This window comes from Carcharhinus amblyrhynchos, unplaced genomic scaffold (genome assembly GCF_965287045.1).
Source record: "Carcharhinus amblyrhynchos unplaced genomic scaffold, sCarAmb.v2.hapA scaffold_37, whole genome shotgun sequence".
NCBI lineage: Eukaryota > Metazoa > Chordata > Chondrichthyes > Carcharhiniformes > Carcharhinidae > Carcharhinus > Carcharhinus amblyrhynchos.
In genome coordinates this window covers 5,867,896-5,895,475 of record NW_027649778.1, presented here as the reverse complement: position 1 = coordinate 5,895,475, position 27,580 = coordinate 5,867,896, and the positions used below count along the sequence as shown (strand labels likewise).

The 27,580-nt window shown below is 47.0% G+C and overlaps 1 protein-coding gene across 2 annotated transcripts in view; it reads left to right on the top strand.

Moving 5' to 3' along the window:
* The first annotated feature begins 177 nt into the window (after positions 1 to 177).
* ppp5c (protein phosphatase 5, catalytic subunit) overlaps positions 178 to 27,580 on the top strand; it is a 41,220-nt gene continuing 13,817 nt past the window's right edge. The window contains exons 1-6 of one of the 2 annotated variants that reach the window (XM_080218211.1): positions 178 to 276; positions 2,477 to 2,718; positions 12,415 to 12,562; positions 18,192 to 18,313; positions 24,775 to 24,840; positions 26,288 to 26,386. In XM_080218211.1, the coding sequence (XP_080074337.1) occupies positions 192 to 276; positions 2,477 to 2,718; positions 12,415 to 12,562; positions 18,192 to 18,313; positions 24,775 to 24,840; positions 26,288 to 26,386 (762 nt within the window). In that variant the 5' untranslated portion in view covers positions 178 to 191. Of the gene's footprint in view, positions 277 to 2,476; positions 2,719 to 10,429; positions 10,496 to 12,414; positions 12,563 to 18,191; positions 18,314 to 24,774; positions 24,841 to 26,287; positions 26,387 to 27,580 lie in introns of those variants that run through there. The other variant, XM_080218212.1, reaches the window with a different exon arrangement.

Genomic DNA, 27,580 nt, shown 5'->3' with positions numbered 1-27,580 from the left:
TGTGTCTGCGTGCTGACGTCACTGCCTGGCATGTTGACGTGATGGCGTCACTGGCGCCCCCGCTTGACGGTAGCACTTCACGACAGTGGCCGTCGCCGGCGTTCCCCTGCGCTGTTTGTTTTGCGACCGGTTGCTATGGGCCGGGGTGAGGGAGAGCGGCTTCGATTTACGGTCGAGCCGGCGGTGGGAAGATGGCGGAGGGCGCGGAGGCGGCGAGCGGAGAGAAGCACGACCAGGCCCAGAGCATGAAGGCCAAAGCCAACCAGTATTTCAAAGGTGAGGGAGGAGCCCCATGCCCCGGGTCCTGTCTTCCCCGGGGGGAGAGGGGGCAGAATCGGCACCAACATCCCGGGCCCCTGGCCCTCGTGTGAGGGAGAGAGGGAAGGGCCTCAAATCCAGCCTGCCAAATAGTGAGGTATTAGTTACAATGAGGGAGATTTGACTGCCAAATAGTGAGATATTGATTATAGTAACGGAGATTTGGCTGTTAAATAGTGAGCTATTGGTTTCAATAAGGGAAATTTGACTGCCAAATAGTGACCAATTGGTTACAGTGAGGGAGATTTAACTGCCAAATAGTGAGCTATTGATTATAGTGAGGGAGGTTTGCCTGCCAGATAGTGAGCTATTGATTATAGAGAGGGAGATTTGACTGCCAAACAGTGACTAATTGGTGATAGTGAGGGAGGGTTGGTTGCTAAATGGTGAGCTATAGACTATAATGAGGGAAATTTGGCTGCCAAATAGTGACCAATTGGTTACAGTGAGGGAGATTTGGCTGCTGAATAGTGAGCTATTGGTTACAGTGAGGGAGATTTGACAGCCAAATATTGTGAGGGAGATTTCGCTGCTAAATAGTGCTATTGATTGTAGTGAGGGAGATTTTACTGCCAAATAGTGAGCTATTGATTATAGTGAGGGAGATTTGACTGGCAAATAGTAATCAATTGGTTATAGTGTGGCAGATTTGGCTGCTAAATCGTGAGCTATTGGTTCCAATAAGGGAGGCTTGTCTGCCAATAGTCACCTATAGGTTACAGCGAAGATTTGGCTACCAAATAGTGAGCTATTAGTTATAATAGGGAGATTCAAGTTTGTCTTCCAAATAGTGAGCTGTTAGTTGCAATGAGGGAGATTTGGCTGCTAAATAGTGAGCTATTGTTCACATTACAAGAGGTTCATCTGCCAAATAGCTGTTGTTGACGGGTTTGGTTGCCAAATAGTGGACTTTATTATGGCTGGCAGATGCTGTGCCAATAGAAGGTACGAGAGAGACTGGCACACTCTGAGTGGGGAGGTGCTGCCATGCTGCCACTGGGTTTAATTCAGTGAGACATGCACACACTAATCTCCAACCTGTTGTTTATATAAAAACCCGGTACTTGGAAAGTGAGACATTATTTTAATTTAAGTATCATTAAAGTTTTAATTTTGTTACATTGCTCCTTTACCGGGATTTGGTTATGATTTGCTTCACAAGAAAGAGTATAAGCAGCAATTGACAGCATGGAGGTGACATACCTGCCTCAGAGCCAAAAACTTCGGGTTCAAGTCCCACTCCAGGACTTGCGTCGAGAAGGTGCATTCGTAACATGGTCAAACAGGCTAGTTATCAAATATAGAACATAGAATCCCTACAGTGCAGAAGGAGGCCATTCAGCTCATTGAGTCTGTATTGACCACAATCCCACCCAGGCCCTATCCCCGCAACCCCATTGACATCTGGTTTCCAACTTTCCAACTGGCTTCAGAATGAAGTAACAGGCTTGAAGGACTCCTGTGTTCCTGCCACATGCTGAATTCCAGGCTTGCGTCCCCAACCTGAGTACCAGCCACGGATGATGCCATTGAATTTGTCAGTTGCGCTGTCCCCCCATTCGAACAGGCAGGTTCTGAAGAGACACAGCACGTTTTGATGAATAGAATCATTTAATTTCCCCTGGGCGTGTGTGCTGCACAGACAGTCTGTGCTGCAAGATTGATGGGTCCCCTGCTTCTGTGATGAGGTAATTCCACTCTTGTCTGCTCGCATATGAATGGGTATTTCATTTGTAATTAGTTCCCAGTATATCCGAGCTTGGAAAGGGCACAGGACGGAGCACAGGATGTGAGGGCAGGGTTTGAGCTGGGTGCTGACGCTGTCCTTGGTGGGACTGCCACAACTGCTCCAACGGCAGCCACAGATGGTGTCCCTGGTGCCCGGTCTGCAAGTCTGCCCCTTCAGAAAGGGGTAGTTGCAACATAAGCAGGAAGATTCAGCTTAAGTTCCTCATCCTGGCCTCTGTCTTATAATTTGTACACAATCTGTAACGACTGCTGATGTGGAGATTAAGTTAACTGAGCAGTGACGGTTCCTATTACAGTTACTGTGCATTAAGGCAGATGCCAGGTTATACACAACCTGGATAACAGTGTAGACTCTAGTTAGCTGCACTGTCAGTAGTCAGTTTCTAATGCTGGCCTGTTGTTCTTGCAGATAAGGATTACGATAATGCCATTAAGTATTATACACTGGCCATCGAGTTGAACTCGGAGAATGCTATTTATTACGGGAACCGTAGCTTGGCATACTTACGGACTGAATGTTATGGCTACGCCTTGTCAGACGCCACCAAGGCAGTGGAACTGGATAAGAAATACATTAAAGGATATTACAGAAGAGCCACAGCCAATATGGCACTAGGCAAGTTTAAGGCAGCGCTGAAAGACTACGATACGGTGAGTGGAAATCTACAGGTTGATTTTCCTGACAAAGAATACAGAAGGAGGCCATTAAACCCCTTGGGCGTGTCTCGCCACTCTGTAAAATTATCGCTCACCTATGCCCTCCTCTCACACACACCCACTTTTGCCCCAGATCTCTTAATACCTGCTGGGACTGAGGCAGCATTAACTGCAATTTTATCCGTATGTTTGTGTGTTAACCTTCACTCCAACTGTGTTAGAACATAAGAAATAGGAGCAGGAGTAGGCCATCTAGCCCTTCGAGCCTGCCCCGCCATTCAATAAGATCATGGCTGATCTGTCATGGCTCAGTTCCGCATTCCCGCCCTCTCCCCATAACCCTTAATCCCCTCTCTTATCAAAAACCCATCAACCCGCGTCTTAAAAATATTTAGCGAGGTAGCCTCCACTACTTCAACGGGCAGAGAATTCCAGAGTTTCACCACCCTTTGAGTGAAGACGTTCTTCCTCGACTCCGTTCTAAACCGCCCCCCCCTTTATCTTGAGGCTGTGCCCCCTAGTCCTACTGTCCTTTCTGAGTGGGAAGAGTCTCTCCACCTCTATCTTATCCATCCCATTCATCATCTTATACGTCTCAATGAGATCTCCCCTCATTCTTCTAAACTCTAACGAGAACAAGCCTAGTTTATTCAGCCTCTCCTCATAGCTCAACCCCCTCAACTCCGGCATCAGCCTAGTAAACCTCCTCTGCACTCCCTCCAAGGCCAAAATATCCTTGCGTAAGTACGGCGCCCAAAACTGCACACACTACTCCAGCTGCAGCCTCACCAATGCCCTATACAACCGCAACAAGACCTCCCTACTTTTATATTCAATCCCCCTCGCTATGAAGGCCAGCATCCCATTAGCCTTCCTGACCACCTGCTGCACCTGCAAGCTGGGTTTTTGCGACTCATGCACAAGGACCCCGAGGTCCCTCTGCACCGTCGCTTGCTGCAGTTTTTCGCCACGTATGTAATAATCCTTCCTACCATTATTCCTACCAAAGTGGACCACCTCGCACTTGCCAACATTAAATTCCATTTGCCAGTTCCTGGCCCATTCGCCCAGCGTATCTAGATCCTTCTGTAGACTCTCCACACCCTCCGCGCAATTTGCTGTTCCACCAATCTTGGTGTCATCAGCAAATTTCGACACCATACACTCGGTTCCCTCCTCCAGATCATCTGTATAAATGGTAAATAGCTGAGGGCCCAGCACCGACCCCTGGGGCACTCCACTAGTCACCAACCGCCAATCCGAATAGCACCCATTAACCCCCACTCTCTGCCTCCTATTTGACAACCAATCCTCTATCCACGCTAACACCCTACCCCCAACTCCATGTCCCCTGACCTTCTGCAGTAACGAGACGAGACACAAACTCAAAACATTAACTCTGTTTCTCTCTCCACAGGCGCTGCCTGACCTGCTGAGTCTTTCCAGAATTTTCTGTGTTCTTTACCAGATGTCTAGCACCTGCAGTTTTTTTGTTACTAAACTAGAAGCAATCAGGCTCCCTAACTTTGTGAGTTAGACACAGAACCATAGAAATCAGAAACGTTAGAAGTGATTCATTTTGTTAGGAAAAACTTGGAGAAACAATATAACATAAGGTGTACAATTCTAGCAGGGGTGCAGGAGCTGGGGCACCCACGTGCATACGTGTATACGTTGTTGAGGGAGTGCCGAGTAAAGTACACTGTAAACTAGGCTTTATCAACAAGGGCACAGAGCACAAGAGCAAGGAGATAATGTTGAACTTGTGTAAAACACTAGTTTAACTTCAGCTGCAGTATTGTGTCCAGTTCTGGATCCCGCACTTTAGGAAAGATGTGAGTGCATTGGAGAAATTGCTGAAGAGATGCATGAGGATGCTTCCAGGCATAAGATGTACAGCTTAGGTGCATTGGCCATGCTAAATTCCCAGGATGCATAGGCTGGAGGGATTAGAGTCATAGCGTCGTAGAGGTTTACAGCATGGAAACGGGCCCTTCAGCCCAACTTGTCCATGCCACCTTTATTTTTAAAACCCCAAAGCTAGTCCAAATGGCCCACATTCGGCCCATATCCCATTATGCCCACCTTACCTATATAACTGTCTAACGCTTTTAAAAAGATAAAATTGTAGCCACCTCTGGCTGCTTGTTCCAGACACTCATCACTCTTTATTAGCAGGGTAAATATATGGGGTTATGAGGTTAGAACCTGGGTGGGATTGTGGTCGGTGCAGACTTGATGGGCCAAATGGCCTCCTCCTGCACTGCAGGATTCAATGATTCTGTGATAAGGATCGTGGAAAATGTGTATTTTTTAACGTCATTTTTGCAACAAGACAGCAGTTGCACAGCAACTTTAACAAACAGCAGTGTGATAATGACCAGATAATCTGTCTTTTTGTGATGGTGATTGAGAGATAAATATTGACCAGTTCACCAGGTCAAAACCCCACCACGCACACACACACCCTCCCCCTCCCAATCTTCAGAATAGCACCGGGGGATCTTTTCCATCTGCCCAAGAGGACAGATAAGGCTTCAGTTTAATCTCTTCCATCTGCACTCCGAGTGTCAGCATGTATTACTGCGCTTGAACCTGGAACTTGGGGTGCATCTGACATGGGGTGGGGTCGGGAAAGCAGGAAACATTCAGCAGGTCGGACAGAATGGGCCCCGACTTGTCATCATTGAATCTCTACAGTGCAGAAGGAGGCCATTTGGCCCATTGACACTACATTGACTCCCTGACAGAGCAGGCCTAGCCCTGAAACCCCAAACATTTACCATGGTTAATCCCCCTAGCCTACACATCTTTGAACACTAAGGGGCAACTTAGCATGACCAATCCATCTAACCTACATATCTTGGGACACTCAGGTGCAATTTAGCATGGCCAGTCCACTTAACCTGCATATCTTGGGACTGTGGGAGGAAAGCGGAGTACCTGGAGGAAATCCTCGCAGGCATGGGGAGAACGTGCAAACTCCACACAGTCACCCCAGGCCGTAATTGAACCTGGGTCCCTGGCCCTGTGAGGCAGCAGTGTTGACCACCGTGCCCGCCCTCTGGGACTTGAGGGTTCTCTGGACCTGCAAAATAAAAGCCTGGTTAAACTGAATGGAATGATGGAGGTGGGGTTGGGGGGAGGTTGAGGAAAGAAAGAGGAAATTAAGGGACCCAAAAGCAAGGCAAATGAACAGAGGTGGGTCCAGGTCCCCAATGACATTCTGATGTACTGTTGGAAAAGTTGGGGTAGGGGGGCACCAGGTCAGCAGCCTGATTTCCCAGAGCGTTGCTACCTAAAGCTCAGTGGCAGGATCCTTGACTTGGCAGTCACTTTGCCAGTCTTGATCCACTGAAGCCAGTGGTATCATCCTTACTGCTGCCCAGGTCAAGACGAGCTCAAGGTGGTCGCGAGATTCTGGAACACTTACAGCTTGTGCAGTGTTGCTAATCCGCAGCAGTTTGTATTTACGCACCGCCTTCAACAGAGGACAAGCCCCAGAGTGTTTGATCACAGTGTTATCAAACCAAATTTGACGTACGAGGCAATATTCAAACAGGTGAGCTAAATCCAGGTCAAAGAGGTAGATTATTAGGAGAGCTGGGACCTATTTCCCTGGAGCGTGGGGGGATGAGAGGTGACCTTATAGAGGTTTATAAAATCATGAGGGGCATAGGTAAGCTGAACAGCCAAGGTTTTTTTCCCCCCAAGGTAGAGAAGTCCAAAAACTAGAGGGCATAAGTTAAAGGTGAGGGGAAAGGGAGTCGAGGGGCAACATTTTCACACAGAGGGTGGTGTGTGTATGGAATGAGCTGCCAGAATAAGTAGTAGAGATGGGCACAGTTACAACATTTAAAAGACATTTGGACAGGTACATGGATGGGAAAATCCCTACAGTACAGAAGGAGGCCATTTGGCCCATCGAGTCTGCACCGACAACAATCCCACCTGGGCCCTAATCCCCATAACCCTATGCATTTACCCTAGCCAGTCCCCCTGACACTAAGGGACAGTTCAGCATGGCCAATTCACCTAACAGTCTTTGGACTGTGGGAGGAAACCCACGCAGACATGGGGAGAACATGCAGACTCTGCATAGACAGTCACCCAAGCCAGCAACCAAACTTGAGTCCCTGGTACTGTGAGAAAGCCGTACTAAGCACTGTGCCCCCTTGCTGCCCAGAGAGATGTGGGCCAAACACAGCCAAATGGGGCTAGTTCAGTTATGAAACCTGGTTGGCATGGATGTGTTGGACTGAAGGGCCTGTTTCTGTGCTATATGATTCTGACTTCACGTTGTATCGAGCTATCCAAATGGATACAAAATTGGCTTTTTGACAAAAGCCAGAGAGTGGTTGTAGAGAGTTGTTTTCCAAACTGGCAGCCTGTGACCAGCAGTGTGCCTCAGGGACACTGTTATTTGTCATTTACATTAATGATTTAGATGAGAATATAGGGGGTATAGTTAGTAAGTTTGCAGTTGACACCAAGATTGGTGGCATAGTGGATGGTGAAGAAAGTTATCTCCAATTGCAATGGGATCTTGATCAATTGGACTAGTGGGTTGGCGAATGGCAGATGGAGTTTAATTTAGACAAATGCGAGATGATGCATTTTGGTAGACTGAACCAGGGCAGGACTTACTCAGTTACTGGCACTGGGGAAAGTTGCAGAACAGAGAGATTTAGGGGTACATGTTCATAGCTCTTTGAAAGTGGAGTCACGGGTGGACAGAGTGGTGAAGAAGGCATTTGGCATGCTTGGTTTCATCGGTCAGAGCATTGAATACTGGAGTTGGGGTGTCTTGTTGAAGTTGTACAAGACATTGGTAAGGCCACAGTTGGAATACCGTGTGCAATTCTGATCATCCTATTATAGAAAGGATATTATTAAACTAGAAATAGTTCAGAAAAGATTTACTAGGATGCTACCAGGACTTGATGGATTGAGTTATAAGGAGAGGCTGAATAGACTGGGACTTTTTTCTCTGGAGCGGAGAAGGCTGAGGGGTAACTTTATAGAGGTCTATAAAATAATGAGGGGCATAGACAAGGTAGATAGTCAATATCTTTTCCCAAAGGTAGGGGAGTCTAAAACTAGAGGGCATAGATTAAGGTGAAAGGGGAGAATTACAAAAGTGTCCAGAGGGACAATTTTTTCACACAGAGGCTGGTGAGTATCTAGAACAAGCTGCCAGAGGTAGAGGCGGGTATAATTTTATCTTTTAAAAAGCATTTAGACAGTTACATGGGTATTATGATGGGTTTAGAGGGATATGGGCCAAATGGGGCAATTGGGATTAGCTTAGGGGTTTTTTAAAACAAAAGGGGCAGCATGGACAAGATGGGCCAAAGTGCCTGTTTCCATTCTGTAAACCTCTATGTCTCAGCTCTGTGACTCTGAGTGTCTTACAAGATGACTTGAAAAAGCGCTAGAGAGGAAATTCTTGAACTTAGGAGCCAGGCATCTGTAGGCATGGCCTCCAGTGTTGAGCGATTGAAGTTAGGACGCCAGAAGAATGTGGCAATCTCAGCAGGCTAGACAAGGTCACAGGAATGGGAGGGGGGGTGAAGGCTTTGAAAGCAAGGGTGGCAATTGAAAAGTTGAGGTGAGGCCGGACCAGCAGCTGGTCAGCAGACTCACTGGCCCACCTCAAATTGCTCTCATAGCTATCACCAAACCTATAAGCACCAGTACTTTGCACCGCTCAAAAATATTGGGAGTCAGCTCTTGGTGTGAAAACTCTGCATTCTGATGTTTGTAATGAGAGGGAAATGCTTCAGTGCACTCCTGCATGGAGTCACAGAATCCCTACAGTGCAGAAAGAGGCCATTCAGCCCTTTGAGTCTGTGCTGACAACAATACTACCCAGGCATTATCCCTTAAATCACTTGTATTTATCCTGCTAATCCACCTAACCTACATATTTGGGACGTTAAGGGGCAATTTAGCATGGCCAATCCACCTAACCTATTCATTTTGGTACACTAAGGGGCAATTTAGCATGGCCAATGCTCCTAACCTGAACTGTGGGAGGAGACCCACACAGACATGGGGAGAAAGTGCAAACTCCACACAGACAGTGACCCAAGGCCGGAATTGAACCCGGGTCCCTGGCGCTGTGAGGCAGCAGTGCTAACCATTGTGCCGCCCCCCCATGCCACTGGTCATGTTCACCTTTGATCCTTCAAGCCAACAGTTTTATCTTTCGATGTCACCAATGCGAATGAGTTGGTTGTTTATTTTGCTGCTGTTTGTGGGATCCTGCTGTGTGCATTGCATGTTCCTGTGAGTGACTGCACTTCATTGACTGCGTGGCTTTGGCTCACCCCAGGAGATGTGATAAGTGATGCAAACGTCCAAATTCGGAACAGGAGTTGGCCATTTGGCATCCCGAGCCTGCTCCATCATTGAGAGTCATACAGAGCAGATGTGGCCCTTCAGCCCATCAAGTTTGCACCAACGCATGAACAGTACCTGACCTCCCACCTTTCTTCTTACTCATTTATGGAATGCGGGCTGGGCCCAGCATTTATTGCCCGAAACCTACATGCCCTCCATTTCAGATGGCGTTTGAGAGTCACTACATTGCTGCGGCTCTGGAGTCACATGTAGGCCAGACTGGGTAAGGACAACGGATTTCCTTCCCTAAAGGGGCATGAGTGAACCAGATGGGTTTCTACAGCAATTGACAACGGTTTCATGGTCATCATTAGACTTTTTAATTCCAGACTTTTTTTTGAATTCGAATATCACCATCTGCCATGGTGGGATTAGATCCCAGGTCCCCGGATCTCACCTGGGCTCTCAGGATTACTAATCTAGTGACAATACCGTTGTCTCCCTGGTAAAGAATCATAGAGTCATATAATGTGGAAAAGGCCCTTTGGCCCATTGAGTCTGCACTGACACCTAATTCCATTTACCAGCACTTGGCCCACAGCCCTGAATGTTATGATGTGCCAAGCGCTCATCCAGATACTTTTTAAAGGATGTGAGGCATTCTTCTAATCTCCGGTGGAGACTGACACAAAGTTGTTCACCTCATTTCTGCATAAGATAATCCCTTCATGCCTTCACATGTGAATGCACGTTTCTTCCTCCTCGTTATTTTCCTATGTGAACCCACATCGTTCTTGGTTCAGTAGTCACTTTCTCTACTCCAAAATGTGCTAACGTGTTAGGGCTCTGTTGTTCATTGGTGGCCTGGTAGATTAATTTGACTGCAGGGAACATAGAAAGCATGTTGACTCCTGTCTGTATGTGCATACGTGCACTGCACACCACACACACTATGCACACACACTACATGTGCGCACATACAAACGTGCACACGCACCGCAGTACACAAACATGCACACACCACACATACGCAAACATGTCATGTTCACCACACACAAACACATGCACACACTCATGCATGCAATACACAAACACACACAAACGTGCACTCGCACATGCACCCCTGCAGATTTGAACAAGATTCTGGGGGAGCCTAGCTGGTAATTCCCTGGCCAGTCACATGCCTCCATGTAAACAACTGAATCTTCACTGTGGCCTGACCAGTTAAAGAGGAGGGAAAAATGTGTGGAACTTGGAACCCTGAACACAAACAGAGCAGGAAGCGAGTTTAGGATGGGCTGCAGTTGGTATTTGGAAGCGCCCGTGACTTCAGTGTCCGCACAAGATGTCCACCCGCTCTCCCATGCGAGCCTCTCTGCTCCGAAGTGAGGGGAGCTCCAGGGTCAGACAATCCTGTTATCGCACTGTGAGTTTATTAAAAAGAAAAGGGATACGTAAGTCCAGATTTTTCCAGTTTTGACTGGCTCCCAACTCTTGACTCCTGTGCTGATTTGTTTCACATATTCAGTGTGTCGCTGCCCAGCAAATTCTAGAAATGCTGGCTGAGCTTTTAACAGTTGCTGGAGCGAGCAGTCAGGTGCATTCACAGAGCTGTCAGAGTATTTATAGTGGGCGATGAGGGTGATAAATCCTCAGTAAAAGCTTAGTTAGGAAATCATTCCACATACAGTCAGTTGTTATAAATACAAGCTGCGTATATTTGTGACTTATTTTAACAACGGGGTCGTCGGTCCCATTCTAACCCAGAACATTGCCACGAACTCATATCCATTCTTGACACCTTTAGTTTGAAGATGAGTCCTGGATATATCTTGGCTTTCATGTATATGTTTGCCTTCTTATTTACCTGTATTAGCTCTGCAGTTCACTGACATTTGAGATTTTTTTTAAATGGTAGTGGTTACTGGGCATTTACACTGGAAAGCTGTTTCTAGAATGTCTGTGAGGCATAATGATCAATATATTTAAGTTCTCACCATGCCTATTCAAACCATAGGAATGTCCCAACAATCCAATTGTGGATCATATCGTTCCTAACTGAATTTGAGTCTTGAACAATCTGGGCTGTGACAGGAGTATTTTCTGCTCTGGAACAGTCTGGGTTGTGTGACAGTGCAGCTTCTGCTCTAAAACAGTCTGGGTTGTGTGACAGGAGTGGTGTCTGCTCTAGAATAGTCTGGGCTGTGTGGTTGGAGTGGTATTTGCTTTAGAACAGTCTGGGCTATGTGACAGGAGATGTTTGCTCTGGAACAGTCTGGGCTGTGTGACAGGAGTAGTGTCTGCTCTAGAACAGTCCAGGCTCTGCGACCAGACGTTTGTTCTAGAACAATCTGGGCTATGTGCCTAGAATCTTGTCTGCTCCAGAACAATCTGGGCTATGTGATTGGAGTGGTTTTGCCTCTAAAACAGTCCGGGCTATGTGACTGGAAGTTTGCTCTAGAACAGTCCAGGCTATGTGACTGGAAGTTTGTCTGCTCTAGAACAGTCTGGGCTGTGTGACTGGAACTCTGTTGGAATAGTCTGAGCTGTGGAGTCTGCTCTAGAACAATCTAGACTCTGAAAAGAGTGGTTGTGTGGTGTTTATCATTCTAGAATCTGTAGAATCCCTACAGTACAGAAGGAAACCATTTGGCCCATCGTGTCTGCACAGACTCTCTGAAAGAGCATCTTACTTGGGTCCCTCCCCTCCATTTAACTCCGTCACCCTGCACCTTAGCACGGGCAATCCACCTAACCTACGCATCTTTGGAGTGTGGGAGGAAACCGGAGCATCCGGAGGAAACCCACGCAGACACAAAGAAACAACGACCCAAGCCGGGAATCAAACCTGCGTCCCTGGCGTTGAGGCAGCAGTGCTAACCATTGTGCTAAGGTAGGTGGGAACCACTCAGATGGTTTAAGAGCCATGCACACAGTGAATCACGCACTGAGTTAAGCACGATCTCTCGGAAGTATATCAGCACCGATGCGTGAAATAAGCCCATTGGCAATGTTTGGGTCAGGTAGGCATGTAGGATTTGAGTCTGGGTGTAAGCATTGAGCTGCTGTTCACACAGTTGGGCCCACGTTGCCTCTCCACTGCAAAGTCAGCTTCCTAATCCCTGATTTCACTCCTGCTGACAGCAGTTAAGGAATGACAGTGGGATCAATGGAAGGGTTCAGCAGTGCGGAAGAACATGGCTGTGGATGGTGCAGACTTGATGGGTAAAGTCTCACTCCAGACTCTGTTTCAGGTGGCTTGGACTGACTTGTCTTTTCGGGGGAAGGTCAGAGCTGTGTAAGAAAACCTGGATATAACTTTTGGCCCTTTCTGTCCCATTACAGGTGGTTAAGGTGAAGCCAAATGACAAAGATGCTAAAATGAAATACCAAGAATGTAACAAAATTGTCAAACAGAAAGCCTTCGAGCGTGCAATAGCAAACGATGAGCTGAAGCGATCAGTGGTGGATTCTTTAGACATCGAGAGCATGAGTAAGTATTTAAAAATGAGACTTCACACTTTGCTGGAGCAAGCTTGCACTGTTTTCTCCACAGCACTTAGAATCATGCAGCAGATGGAGGCCCTTCAGCCCAAGGCCTGCCCTTTGAAAGAGATATTCAATTTGTTTCATCACCCTGTTCCTTTCCCCCCCCAAAGCTCTGCAAATTTTTACTCCCAGCTATTCATTCTTTTTTATTCACTTGCGGCGAACGGGCGTTGCTGGTTGGCCAGCATTGATTGCCCATCCCTAGTTGTCCTGAGAAGGTGCCACCTTGGATTGCTGCAGTCCTTGTTCTGTGGGTTAGTGCAAAGATAATTACATCACAGGAACAGGCCCTTCGGCCCTCCAAACTGTACCGACCATGCTGCCCAACTGAACTAAGAATTCCTACCCTTCCCTGGACCATATTTCTCTATTCCCATCTTATTCATGTATTTGTCAAGATGTCCCACTGATGGCACAGAGTGGATCATGCACTAGGAAGGGAATTTCAGGGTGTTGACCCAGCAACTGCAAAGCAATGGCCAACATATTTCCAATTCAACCGACTCGAGAACAGCTTCTTCCCTACTGCCGTCAGACTTTTGAATGGACCCATCACATATTAAGCTGATCTTTCTCTACAGCCTAACTATGACTATAACAGTACATTCTGCACCCTCTCCTTTCCTTCTTTATGAACAGTATGCTTTGTCTATATGGCACCTAGGAAGCAATACTTTTCACTGTATCCCAATACATGTGACAATAAATCAAATCAAGAAAGTTCCTCTTTAACATGCTTCTGTCACTCTTTCAGACAGCGCCTTCCAAATCACAACAACGCGCTGTGTTTATAAAAAAAAATGTTTCCTCATCTCACCTCTTGTTTTTTTTCCTGGAAGTGTAGTGTTGCTGGGGTGAAAGCACTGGGAATACTCAAGTAACGCACCCGAGTTGCTTTTGGGCATTTACAGGACAAATGCTGCTCCGGTTTTTGCCCACAGAAAGTATCAGCATATGCATTTCTGGCTAATTTTCTTGTCCCCTACCTTACTACACCCCTCCCCAGTCCTGAGGCTTGTTTAAATAAAGTAGTTTATTTATTAGTGTCACAAGTAGACTTACATAAGAACATAAGAAATAGGAGCAGGAGTAGGCCAAATACTGCAATGAAATTACTGTGAAAATCCCTTAGTCGCCACACTCCAGCGCCTGTCTTGAATACCGAGGGAGAATTTAGCACAGCCAATGCACCTAACCAGCACATCTCTGGAGTGTGGGAGGAAACGCACGCAGACATGGGGAGAACATGTAGACTCTGCACAGACAGTGACCCAAGCCGGGAATCGAACCCAGGTTCCTGGCACTGTGAGGTAGCAATGCTAACCATTGCACCACTGTGTTTACCTGCTCCTCCCAAACCTCAGCTTAGTTATCTTGTTTCAGGCCGAGCACTGCACCTGAGGTCTTTCCAGTCCAATTGTCTCGGGGGGTGCGGGGGGAGCATCAGATGGCACCACGTTCACCAGCTTTGTTTCTCAGATTGGAGTGTACGGATACCTTCCAGGAACCTGTAATACAAGCAAGGAGCAGGAGGAAGCCATTCAGCCCCTCAGGCCTACTCTGTCATTCAGCAGAATCATGGCTGATCTAATTGTCACCTCAAATCTGTATCCTGTCTACCCCCCAAAAGCCTATCAACCCCCTCCCACCCTTCCTTGTTTACCAAGAATCTATGCACCTCTGCCTTAAAAATATTCAGACTCCCAGAAAGAGATTCCAAAGACACACAACTTTGAGTGAAAACATTTTGCCTCATCTCCATTTCAATTGAGTGACCCCTTATTCTTAAATAGTGACTCTCCCACTACCCCAGTTCGAGATTCTCCCGCAAGAGGAAGCATGGAGTTTAGAAGGATGAGGGGGGGATCTTATAGAGACGTATAAGATAATGAAAGGGATGGATAGGGTAGAGGTAGAGAGATTCTTCCCACTCAGAAAGGACAACAGGACTAGAGGGCACAGCCTCAAGTTAAGGGGCGGGGGGGCAGTTTAGAACGGAGTTGAGGAGGAACTTCTTCACTCAAAGGGTGGTGAATCTCTGGAATTCTCTGCCCGTTGAAGTGGTGGTGAAGTCACGGGTAGATAGATTTTTGACAGACAAGGGAATTGAGGGTTATGGGGAGAAAGTGGGAAAGTGGAACTGAGCCACTTCAGATCAGCCATGATCTTATTGAATGGCGGGGCAGGCTCGAAGGGCTAGATGGCCTACTCCTGCTCCTATTTCTTATGTTCATCCTCTTCGCATCCACTCTGTCAATAACCCTCACAATCTCATATGTCTCAGTCAAGTTGCCCCTTACTCTTCTAAACTCCAGCAGACACGAGCCCAGCCTGCCCAAACGTTCCTCCGAAAGGCATCCTATCCATTCCTGGTATTAGTCTGGTAAACTTTTAAGTTGTAAGTTTACTTATTACTGTCATAACTAGGCTTACATTAATATTATAATGAAGTCACAGTGAAAATCCCCTAGTTACCGTACTCTGGCGCCTGTTTGGCTACACTGAAGGAGAATTTAGCATGGCCAGTGCATGCCACCAGCACGCCTTTCAGACTGAGCACCTGGAAACCCATGCAGACACAGGGAGAATGTGCAAAATCCACACAGACAGTGATCCAAGTCAGGAATTGAACCCGGGTTCCTGGCACTGTGAGGCAGCAGTACTAACCACTGCCACTGTGCCGCCCCTTCTCTGAACTGCTTCCATTTACATTCTTCCTTCGATAAGGAGACGCAATACTCTAGATGTGGCCCTGTACAGTCTGTGAATGAGTGGCGGGTTTGGAGGGAACCAACTGCAGCCTGCTCCATTTGCAGCGATGAGTAGGAAGCGACCCTGTCTGGAGAGTTCCTTTGAGCAGCAGGAAAGTCACTGTCGAGACCTGCCCTTAGCTAATCTGCTGTTGAATGCCAGGGAGCGCAGATATCTCCAACGTGTTGGCACTAAAACATAAAGAAAGGACAGCAGAATGCAAGCTTGTCCAGGCTCAACATTCATAAACATATCAAAGTCAGGAAATGGTCAGACAATCTGTCCCCCACACGTTCCTGACCCACTGCCCCTCCAACCAGTTAATTTACTGAATGCCAGAGAAAAGAGACATTTAGACCTGTGAAGGGAGAGCAATTAGGGATGGGCAATGAATTGTGGGCCCAGACAGTGCACGCCCCTCATGCTATGCAAACCACCTGTACAAAATCTCCTTCAAAAAGCTCGAGCCATATTTTCTCAGCATGTGTTTCCCTCATTAAAGAAGATTCCTTCCTTTGAGCCTGTCCCGATGGCCCATAATAAGTTACGAAGCCATTATCGTAGCTAAACATTGAGCAGCATTGTCCCTCGCACTCCGCCCCACCCATACTTCCACCTTGTACATGTTCCAGTCTCTGTGTCCCGGTTTTTGTTTGCACATTCTTCAATCTGGGTTGGGTCACTCGATTCAAAAGTCCTGACCACCTGTTACCTATCTTCAGTAACTTGAGGTGACTTCCAGGACCTAATCAGTGACTTGAGAAAGTCTGCACTTGATTTGTATTGACCGTTCTACTGAAAGTTTGGTACCTCTGTGCCACCAGAGCTATTTGTCTGCTTTTATATTTTATATTCATGCCCTCTCATTGAACCATAGAATCCCTACAATGCCAAAGAATCTGCACCGACTCTCTGACAGAGTATCTTATCCAGGCGCTCTCCCCTGCCCTACCCCCGTAGCCCCACATATTTAGCATGACTAACCCCCTTAACCTGCACATCTTGGGACCCTAAAGGGCAATTAACCATGGCCAATCCACCTAACCTGCATGTCTTTGGACACTAAGGGGTTATTTACCATGCCCAATCCCCTAACCTGCACATTTTTGGACACTAAGGGGCACATTAACATGGCTAGTCCATCAAACCTGCACATCTTTGGATACAAAGGGGCAATTTAGCATGGCCAATCCACCTAACCTGCACACTTTTAGACTGGGAAGAAACCGGAGCACCGGAGAAAACCCACGCGAACACGGAGAGAATGTGCAAACTCCACAAAGTTAGTCACCTGAAGCCAGAATTGAGCCCGAGTCTCTGGAGCTGTGACGCAGCAGTGCTAACCACTGTGTCGCCATCCTTCCTGTTCTCCAATTTTTGCAAATAACAAGAGAATCAAACCACCTCCTTTTAACATTCAACAGCAAACAACCATTGCTGAATCTTCCACTATCAGCATCCAAGGGATCACATTTGATCTTAATCTGGATCTGATATCGGGGAAAGTGTGGCAACAAGAGTGGATCAGAGTTGGAATTCTATGGAGAGTGATTCACCCCAAAGTCTTTCCACCATTGATGAGGCACAAGTCAGGATTGTGATGGAAAACTTTCCACTTGCCTTGATGAGTGCATCTCTGAGGGTACTCGAATCTCAATACCAGCCCAGGCCCCATCCATCACTTTAAATATTCACCCGCCACCATTGATACACAGTAGCAGCGGTGCATACCATCTACAAGATACACTGCAGTAACTCACCAAGGCTCCTTCAAGAGCACCTTCCAAACCTCTGACCTCTGACATCCAGAAGAACTAGAACAGCAGAACCAATAGGGAACACCACCACCACCAGCAGACATCCTCACTGGAGTGCAGGCAGGTTAAGTTGAGGCGTTCAAGAGGGCGTTAGATGATTATTTGAATAGAAACAATGTATAGGAGTATGGGGAAAAGGCAAGGGAATGGCACTAAGTCACAATGTTTGTTTGGAGACCGGTTACAGACACAATGAGCCAAATGGCCCCTCTCTGTGCCGTAACAATTCTGTGAAGTTCCCTTCCAAAACACTCACCATCCTGACTTGGAACTACATGGGGGTGGCACAGTGGTTAGCACCTCACAGCGCCAGGAACCCAGGTTCAGTTCAGGCCTCGGGTGATTGTGTGGAGTTTGCACATTCTTCCTGTGTCTGCGCGGGTTTCCTCTGGGTGCTCCGGTTTCCTCCAAAGATGTGCAGGTTAGATTGATTGGCCATGCTAAATTGACCCTAGTGTCAGGGGATTAGCAGAGCAAATGTGCGGTTATGGGAGGAGGGCCTGGGTGGGATTGTGGTCAGCGCAGTCGATGGGCCGAATTGGCCGCCACCTGCACTGTAAGGATTCTTCTGTGATTCTCTCTCAGCCATTCCTTCACTGTTGCTGGATCAAAATTCCGCAACTCCCTCCCTTGCAGCAGTGTGTGTACCTACACCACATGGACTGCAGCGGTTCAAGAAGGCGGCTCACCCATCGCCTTCTCAAGGGGCAATTAGGGATGGGCAATGAATTGTGGGCCCAGACAGTGTGCGCCCCTCATGCTATGCAAACCACCTGTACAAAATCTCAGTTCCTTCAAAAAGCTCGAGCCATATTTTCTCAGCATGTGTTTCCTTCATTAAAGAAGATTCCTTCCTTTGAGCCTGTCCCGATGGCCCATAATAAGTTACAAAGCCATTATCGTAGCTAAACATTCAGCAGCATTGTCCCTCGCACTCCACCCCACATACTTCCACCTTGTACATGCTCCAGTTTCTCAGTGTCCTGGCTTTTGTTTTGTACCTAGCAATCGAAGATGATTATACGGGTCCCAAATTGGAAGATGGGAAAGTCACTTTACAGTTCGTGAAAGACCTGATGCAGTGGTTTAAAGATCAGAAGAAATTGCACAGGAAGTGTGCCTATCAGGTAAGGAGCTTCTGCTCTGTGCACCAACAGCATAACCTGGGCACGCAATGGAAGACTGATCATGGGTTTTAACAGGGCAACCAGTTTGCCTTTGGGTGACATGTTCCAACTCGCTTTAGTCTCATTCTCATCCATTCCTCATTATTGTCTCTCAGCTGCTTGCAACCACTCCCAATATTACACTTTGTGCTCAATTGTTCTCATTGTCAAGCCACCACCTCTTGTCCCACCCTCACCCTTCCTCACCTGGGAGTCACCCCCTCTGGCTGAGCAACATTGAATGCCTTGCGGCATTTTGTCCAAATCCCCATTCCCCAGTCATCGTGACCGTGCTTTGTGTTGCTTGGTTTTGTTGTCTCTTCTGCCTTTCCATGTTAGCAGAGGGGATCTCTGTCCTCAGGACCACAAGAAAAAGGAAAGGATTAGGCCATTTGGCCCCTCAAGCCAGCTCCGCAATTCTATAAGAATATGGCTGATCCAAACTTCCTGCCCTTTCCCTGAAACTGTTGATTTGATTTGATTTGATTTATTATTGTCCCATGTATTAACATAGAGTGAAAAGTATTGTTTCTTGCGTGCTAAATAAACAAAGCGTTCATAGAGAATGAAATGAGAGTGCAGAATGTAGTGCTACAGTCATAGCTAGCATGTAGAGAAAGATCAACTTAATGCAAGGTAAGTCCTTGATTCCCTTACTGATCAAAAATCTATCTATCTCAGCTTTAAGTATACATAAGGACTCTGCCCCCACACCTACCTGTGGCAAGGGATTCCAAAGACTCTCAGCCGTCTGAGGGAGGGTTGGCCCAGTAGCACAGTGGTTAGCATTGCTGCCTCACAGTGCAGGGACCTGGGTTCGATTCCTGACTTGGGTCGCTGTCTGCACATTCTCCCCGTGTCTGCAAGAGTTTCTCCCACACTTGGAAAGACATGCTGGTTGGGTGCGTTGGCCATATTAAATTCTCCTTCAGTGTAACTGAACAGGCGCTGGAGTGTGGCGACATGGGGATTTTCATAGTAACTTCATTGCAGTGTTAATGTAAGCCTACTTGTGACACTAATAAATAAACTTCATTTAGGAACAAATGCCTCCCCATCTCAGTCTTAAATTGACACCCCTTTATTATGAGACTTTGCCCTCTGGTCCAAGACTCTCCCATGAGGGGGAACATCCTTTCAGCACCTACCCTATCAAGCCCCTTAATCCGATACGTTTCAAAGAGATCACCTCTTATTGTTCTAAATTCCAATAAGTGGAGTCCCAACCTGTTTACTCTTTCCATGGTATGACAATCCCTCCATACCGGGGATCATCCTAGTGAACCTTCTCTGAAATGCCTCCAATGCAATCATATATTTCCTCAAATAAGAAGACCAAAACTGCTCACAGTATAACACAACGTTGGGACAGCACAGTGGTTAGCACAGCTGCCTCTCTGTGCTAGGGATCCAGGTTTGATTCCGGCATCTGATCACTATCTGTGTGGAGTTTGCACATTCTCCCCGTGTCTGCGTGGGTTTCCTCCGGGTGCTCCAGTTTCCTCCCACGGTCCAAAAATGTGCGTGTCAAATGGATTGGCCATGCTAAACTGACCCTAGAGTCAGGGCGATTAGCAGGGTAAATGTGTAGGGTTCTGGGAATAGGACCTGGGTGGGATTATGGTTGGAACAGACATGATGAGTCGAATGGTCTCCTTCTGTACTGTAGGGATTCTATGGAACGTTCTTGGAATAGAATCAAAGAATCCCTTCGGAGCGGCTTTTGGTCCATCAAGTCTCCACCCAGATCCTATCTCTAGATTCTGGCTCCAAAGCTTTTCATGGCAAGGAGTTCCAAAGACACTCAACTCTCTTCCTGTCAGTTCAAAACAGGCACCGCTTTATTCTGAGACTCCGCTCTCTGGCCCTAGACTCTCCCATGAGGGGGAACGTCCTGTGAACATCTATCCTGTCAAGCCCCTTGTGAATCCCATATGGTTCAATGAGATAATCTTTTTCATGAGGATGAACTGAGACGCTTTATCTATTTGGAATAACTGAATGGGTGGGGCATCCTTTCTTTAGAAGAATGAAGACTGAGGGGTGAATGGTTTTAAAATTATGAAGGGTTTACCACTCAGCAGCAAGACCAGAACTAGGGGGTAATAAATATCAGTTAGCCAGTAATAAATCCAGTGGGGGTTTCAGGAGACATTGTTTTTCCCAACAAGTGGGGAGAATGCCACAGGGAGCAGCTAAAGTGATTGGCATTGCTGTACTGAAGGAGAATATAGATTAACGCAAAAGAAAGAAAAGGGTAGAGAGATCACATTGGACAAAGAGGGGAGGGGGAAAGACGCTCATGTGGAACATTAACAGCAGTACAGATAAGTTGGATTTAAGACAAGTGGCAGAAGGTATAGAGGGGACATGAGGAAAAGCCTTTATGCAGAGGGTGGTGGGTGTCTGGAATTTGCTGCTTGAGTTGGTGATGGAGACAGAGACCCTAAACTCCTTTAAAAAGTACTTGGATCTGCACCTTAAGTGCTGTAAGAACATAAGAAATAGGAGCAGGAGTAGGCCATCTAGCCCTTCGAGCCTGCCCCGCCATTCAATAAGATCATGGCTGATCTGTCGTGGCTCAGTTCCGCATTCCCACCCTCTCCCCATAACCCTTAATCCCCTTGCTTATCAAAAACCCATCAACCCGCGTCTTAAAAATATTTAGCGAGGCAGCCTCCACCACCTCAACGAGCAGAGAATTCCAGAGATTCACCACCCTTTGAGTGAAGAAGTTCTTCCTCAACTCCGTTCTAAACTGCCCCCCCTTTATCTTGAGGCTGTGCCCTCTAGTCCTACTGTCCTTTCTGAGCGGGAAGAGTCTCTCCACCTCTATCCTATCCATCCCATTCATCATCTTGTATGCCTCAATGAGATCTCCCCTCATTCTTCTAAACTCTAACGAGTACAAGCCTAGTTTATTCAGCCTCTCCTCATAGCTCAACCCCCTCAACTCCGGTATCTACAGGTAAGCTACAGGGTTATGGGCCGGTTGCAGGAATGTTGGATTAGAAAGGATACCTGTGTGTCTTCAGGCTAGCATGGACAAGATGGTCCGAATGGCCTCCTGTGCTGTAACTTTTCTATAGTTCTTTTGATGAAGGAACCTGTTTTTGTGCTAAACACTATTTAAAGTTTATTAATCACAAGTCAGCTTACACTAACACTGCAGTGAAGCCACTGTGAAAATCCCCTAGTCGCCACACTCCACTGTGTTTGGGTACACAGAGAGAATTTAGCACAGCCAATCCCACCTAACCAGCACATCTTTGGAGTGTGGGAGGAAACCGGAGCATCTGGAAGAAATCCACGCAGATGCAGGGAGAACATGCCAACTCCACACAGACGGTGACCCGAGCTGCAAGTCTAACCCAGGGCCCTGGCGCTGTGAGGCAGCAGTGCTCACCACTGTGTCACCGTGCTGCTCCCAAGTTCCACCTTGTAGCCAAGGGTCAACATCTGGTTGCCCAGGTATTTCAGGCACTTCCCCCGAGGGGCGGTTTTCCTGTTTAGTCCTTTTCAAAGACTTGCAGTGTCATGTTGTGACCAGGAGATGTCAGGCGTGGCAACGGTACAAGATTACAAATCCTAAACACCACGTCTGAGGCAGGAACATGGAAACAGCAGCTTCTGTCTGATTGTATTTTTGCGAAGTTCCTGATGCCCTTTACCATACTGGGGAAACTGCAGCAAATATAAGTTGCCACAGTCACATCCGTTCTATCAGCTTATTTTGCAGCTAACACATTGTAACTTTGAATCAATCACTAACTTTACAGTAATAAAGCTGGAAGGAATGTGCTTATTAACATCATAACCCGGTGCTTAATTTTCTGCTCTTCCATTTTGTTTCCCCTACTTCCCAACATGATTTCAAAATTTAATGTCTTGAACCGTTCTGCTGCTCCCACCCTACCTTTCAGCAATGGCATCTTGGGTCACTCTGTGTGGAATCTGCACGTTCTCCCTGTATCTGTGTGGGTTTCCTCCAGGTGCTCCAGTTTCCTCCCACATTCCAAAGATGTGCAGATTAGGTAGACTGGCCATGCTAAATTGCCCCTTAGTATCCCAAGATTTGTAGGTTAGGTGCTTTGACCGTGCAAAATTGTTCCTTAGTGACCAAAGATGTGTAGGTTAGGTGGATTGGCCATGCTAAATTGCCCCTTGGTGTCCAAAGGTGTGTAAGTTGTGGGGGTGGGGGTAGAGGGGGGGAGGCGGGTTAGCCATGGTAAATGTGTGGGGTTATGGGGATAGGATCTGGTTAAAATACTTCTGTCAGAGAGTTGGTGCAGGCTCAATGACCCGAATGGCCTCTGCACTGTAGGGATTCTGTGATGAATACTTGTTTTTTTTAATGGGAGGTTTTTGCTATCCTCAAACCTTCAACAGTACATTTTGGAGCTCTATATTTAGAAGGTGAGCATCATTGCATCATGTTCCTGGGAAAGTTGCACAGCTCGAAATCTGTCAGGAATGTCGGTAGCCTGACAAGTCCAACTGGTCTGTGATGCTCAGGAGTGGAGCTGTTGTCTGTGTGCAGCTTAAACACAGCTGTGGAGCACATACCTCCAACTTTCCCTGTGCTCTGAGTCAGTGTGAGAACATGCATCAACCCTAGCCGCCTTAACAGCAGCAATTCATCCCTCCACCCACTGCCTCCAGCATCGAGAGGTCAAATTCAGATGTACAAACGTACTAATTAGGAGCAGGAGTGGGCCATTCAGCCCTTACAGCTTTGCTTTGCCATTCAATAAGATCATGGCGATCTGATTGTACCCCCAATAACCTTTCACCCTCTTGTTTGTCAAGGGATGGCACTGTGGTTAGCACTGCTGCCTCCCAGCGCCAGGACCTGGGTTCGATTCCAGTGTCACTCTCTGTTCAGAGTCTGTACGTTCTCCCCCATATCTGTGTGAGTTTCCTGCGGCTGCTCCGGTTTCCTCCCATGGTTGGAAAGACGTGCTGGTTAGGTGTATTGGCCATGATAAATTCTTCTTCCATGTACCCAAACAAGAGTTGGAGTGTGGCAACTAAGCGGTTTTCACAGTAACTTCATTGCAGTGTTAATGAAAGCGTATTTGTGACATTAATAAGAAAACTTTCAAGGATTTCGCTTCCACCGTCTTTTGAAGGAAGAAGTTCCCAAGTCTCTCTGCCTCTGAGAAAAAAAATCTTTAGTTCTCTGTTTTAAATGGGCAACCCCTTATTTTTAAACAGTGACCTCCCCCTAATGTAGATTCTCCCACAAGAGGAAGCATCCTCTCTGCATCCACCCTGTCAATAGCCCTCAGGATGTTATGTTTTAGTCAAATTGCCTCCAGTGAATACAAGCCTAGTCTGCCCAACCCTTTATAGAATCCCTATAGTGCAGAAGAGACCATTTGACCCACCAAGTCTGTGCAGATTCTGACGGAGTTTCTTACCTCAGCCCTCTGCCGCACTCTGACCTCATAACTCCCACCCAGTTCCCATGGCTAATGGGACACTAAAGGGCAGGTTAGCATGGCCAATCCACCTAACCTGTACATCTTGGGACACTAAGGGACAACGTAGCACAGCCAATCTGCACATCTTTGCACTTTGGGGGGAAACCGGATCACCCGGAGGAAACCTGTGCAGACACGGGGAGAACGTGCAGACTCCACACAGACAGTGACCCAAGCCGGGAATCAAACCTGGGTCCCTGGCTCTGTGAATGCTGTGCCACCATGCTGCCCTGATATGACAACCTGTTGATTCCTGGTATCGGTCTAGTAAACCTCCTCTGAGCTGCTCTGAACACATTTGCATGTTTCCATAAGTAAGGAGACCAATGTGGCATACAATACTCCAGACGTCTTTGTCAGAAAGCTGGCACAGACTCGATGGGCCAAATGACCTCTTCTGTACTTGAGGGATCCTATGTATCTCACCAGTGCCCTGTACAGCTGAAGCATAACCTCCCTACTTTTAGAATCAATTCCCCTCGACAACATTCTATTAGCTTTCCTATGCTGTACCTGCATATTAGCCTTTTGTAATTAGTACACTAGGACATTAAGGTCCCCCTATTGCAGAATTCTTCAATCTGTCACCGTATACAGAATGTGCCTTTTTATTCTTCCTGCTAAAATTGACAATGTCACATTACACTCCATTTGCCATTAATTTACTGTTTGTCACCTTTAACTATGTATTGTGTCTTGTGAATTCTGGATTAAGGTTCCTATTTAGTGCCTCCCAATCTTCCTGTTAAAATGCAGTTTATGTGTGATCCAGCTTTCTTTTTATTTCTCTCTGTGCGCATTCCCTTTGCATGTTTGTGTACGCGTGCACTATTCATCACAGAGCATGGCCTGTGTGGGATCTGTCAGCTGGAAACATAGGCCTCCCCCCCCCCGCCCCCCCATTTTCTACGTGCCTTATCTCGCTTTCTCTTACAGATTCTGGTCCAGGTGAAAGAAGTATTGTCAAAACTACCCAGCTTAGTCGAGATCACGCTGGGCGAGGTAAGGGTTGTAACAGTCTCTCCGTGGCTTTGAGGGCTTGTAATGCTTCTGGTATGGTAACATAAGAAAAGAGATTAATTGGACAGCTCTTTCGAAGCAAGAGCTGGACGTGCCCCTCTTGTGTTCGGAATGATTCTATAATCATAGAACCTTCACTAGACAGAGAATAACGGGAGTTCAGGATGCTCCTGTACCTCTGTCGGCGTCCCAGTAGTGAAAGTTGCTCTTGTGCAGGGCGAGGTGGGTATCTCAACAAGTACTCTTCCAATTTTCCCATGCAAATGGTTAAATTGCACCAAGGCTGGTCTGACAACTTAAAGCTTAGCACTGCTGCCTCTCAGCACCAGAGATCCGAGTTCAATTCCAGCTCGGGTGACTGTCTGTGTGGAGTTTCTATGTTCTCCCCAAATCTGCATGGGTTTCTTCCAGATGCTCTGGTTTCCTCCCACACTCCAAAGGTGTGTGGGTTAGGTGGATTGGCCATGCTAAATTGTCTTAATTATCACAGGATTAGCAGGGTGAAGTCTTGGGGATAGCGCCTGGGTGGGATTGTAAACTCAATGAGCCGAATGGCCTCCTGCACAGTAGGGTTTCTATAATTTGAGGAAAGGAGGGATTTGCAGATGGGGTTAAATGAAGTAGGGTGGCAGAGACACTTATGGAGCCAAAACCAAGGCCCGTTTCCACGCTGCACACTTTATTCATTTCCCCTTCGTCTCCTCCTTTCCAGGTATCAGTCCTGGGCAGTGGCAGCGCTCATTCGGCTGAGGTTGATGAGAGGGAGTCCAAGTTACAGCCAAAGCCAGCCACCAATCCCCCCCAGCATTTTCGGCAGAGTGGACAACTGATATTATTCTGGTCTTAAAGCGAAAGTGCTGGAAATACTCGGGGTGGGGGGGGAGAGACAAAGTTAATTCGTATTTCTGGTCAATGAGCTTTCCATCAGACATTGCTGCTCTGAGATAATTTGCTGTCTGAACTGCTCAGGGTCTCCAAGACTCCTATCTTACTTATTGATGTGGAGATGTCAGGGTCGGACTGGAGTGGGCTCAGTGAGAAGTCTCACAACACCAGGTTAAAGCCCAACAGGTTTATTTGGAATCTCAAGCTTTTGGAGCGCTAGTTCTTCATCAGGTGAGTGGAGATAGGTTCACAAACATGGCTTATATATGTATTATATGTATAGGCAAAGACACAACTGCAAGATAATTACGGATTCTTTACATTTCAATCTGTAATTGTGTCTATACATGTCGTGTTTGTGAACCTACCTCTCCACTTGCCTGATGAAGGGGCAGTGCTCTGAAAGCTCGTGACTCCAAATAAACTTGTTGGATTCTAACCTGGTGTTGTGAGATGAATTACTTATTTTGCAATGTTTTGTCTGCTGGCTGCATCTGTGCGTCTGTTACTGGTCTCTGCTCACCTGACTGCTGTTCTGTTTCAGAAAGAGTCCATTACCATTTGTGGCGACATTCACGGGCAGTATTATGACCTGTTGAATATATTTGATCTCAACGGACTACCTTCAGAATCTAATCCTTATGTATCCTTTTCATCTTGGGAGAAATCCCTAGTAAAGTGAATGAGATATAAGTGGCCACAAAGCCATTCAGGGAGAGAGAGAGGAAATAAATGAGTTGCGTTTATTTAGAACCTTCCAAATCCTCACTGTCCTGAAGCCAATGATGTACTGTGACTAGTGTGGTGTGGGAAACACGGCAGCCATTTTGCAAAGCTCCACAAGCAGCAACGAGATGGCTGACCTATTAATCTATAAGGGGGGGGGGGTGTTGCTTCAGAAGTAAATGCAGCCCCACACATTGGGAGAACCCAGGTCCCTGGCGCTGTGAAATAGTAAAAAGTCTGACAACACCAGGTTTTAGTCCAACCTATTTATTTGATAATATACTCACTAGCTTTCGGGGTCACGGGCATTCAGCCTCTGACCTTCGGGTAAGCATTCTCCAAGGCGGCCTTCACGACACACGACAGCGCAGAGTCGCCGAGCAGAGACTGATTGATTGGCAGCCCATCCACAAGCATTCACTCCCTCCACCGATGGACTGTGGCAGCAGTGTGTACCATTTACAAAATGCACTGCAGCAACTTACCAAGCCTCTTTCGACAGCACCTTCCAAACCCACAATCTCTACCACCACCTAGAAGGACAAGGTCAGTCTCTGCTCGGCGACTCTGCGCTGTCGTGTGTCGTGAAGGCCGCCTTGGAGAATGCTTACCCGAAGGTCAGAGGCTGAATGCCCGTGACCCCGAAAGCTAGTGAGTATATTATCAAATAAATAGGTTGGACTAAAACCTGGTGTTGTCAGACTTTTTACTGTGTTTACGCCAGTCCAACGCCGGCATACCCACATCATGGCTGTGAAATAGCGCATGCTGCTGTGCCGCCTAACCTAAAAGTGTGTGCTCTTAGAGTCCGCATCCTTCCATTCCCAGCCTATTCGTGTATTTGTCCAGATGCCCCTTAAACGCCACTGTTGTACCTGCTCCCACCACTTCACCGGGCAGCGTATTCCAGACGTTCACTGCCCTCTGGCAGAATTCAATAAATAGTGATTGGAACCAGGTATTCCAGTTACCCCCTACACCTCCCAATCCCATACTTATTTCTTACATCAGGAATTTTAAGACCAAATTTAGCAGCCTCACTGAGCTGTATCGATGCAGACTGGAGATAGAAGCTGGCCGCTTCCCTATAGGTACAACTCTGTTACCCTTT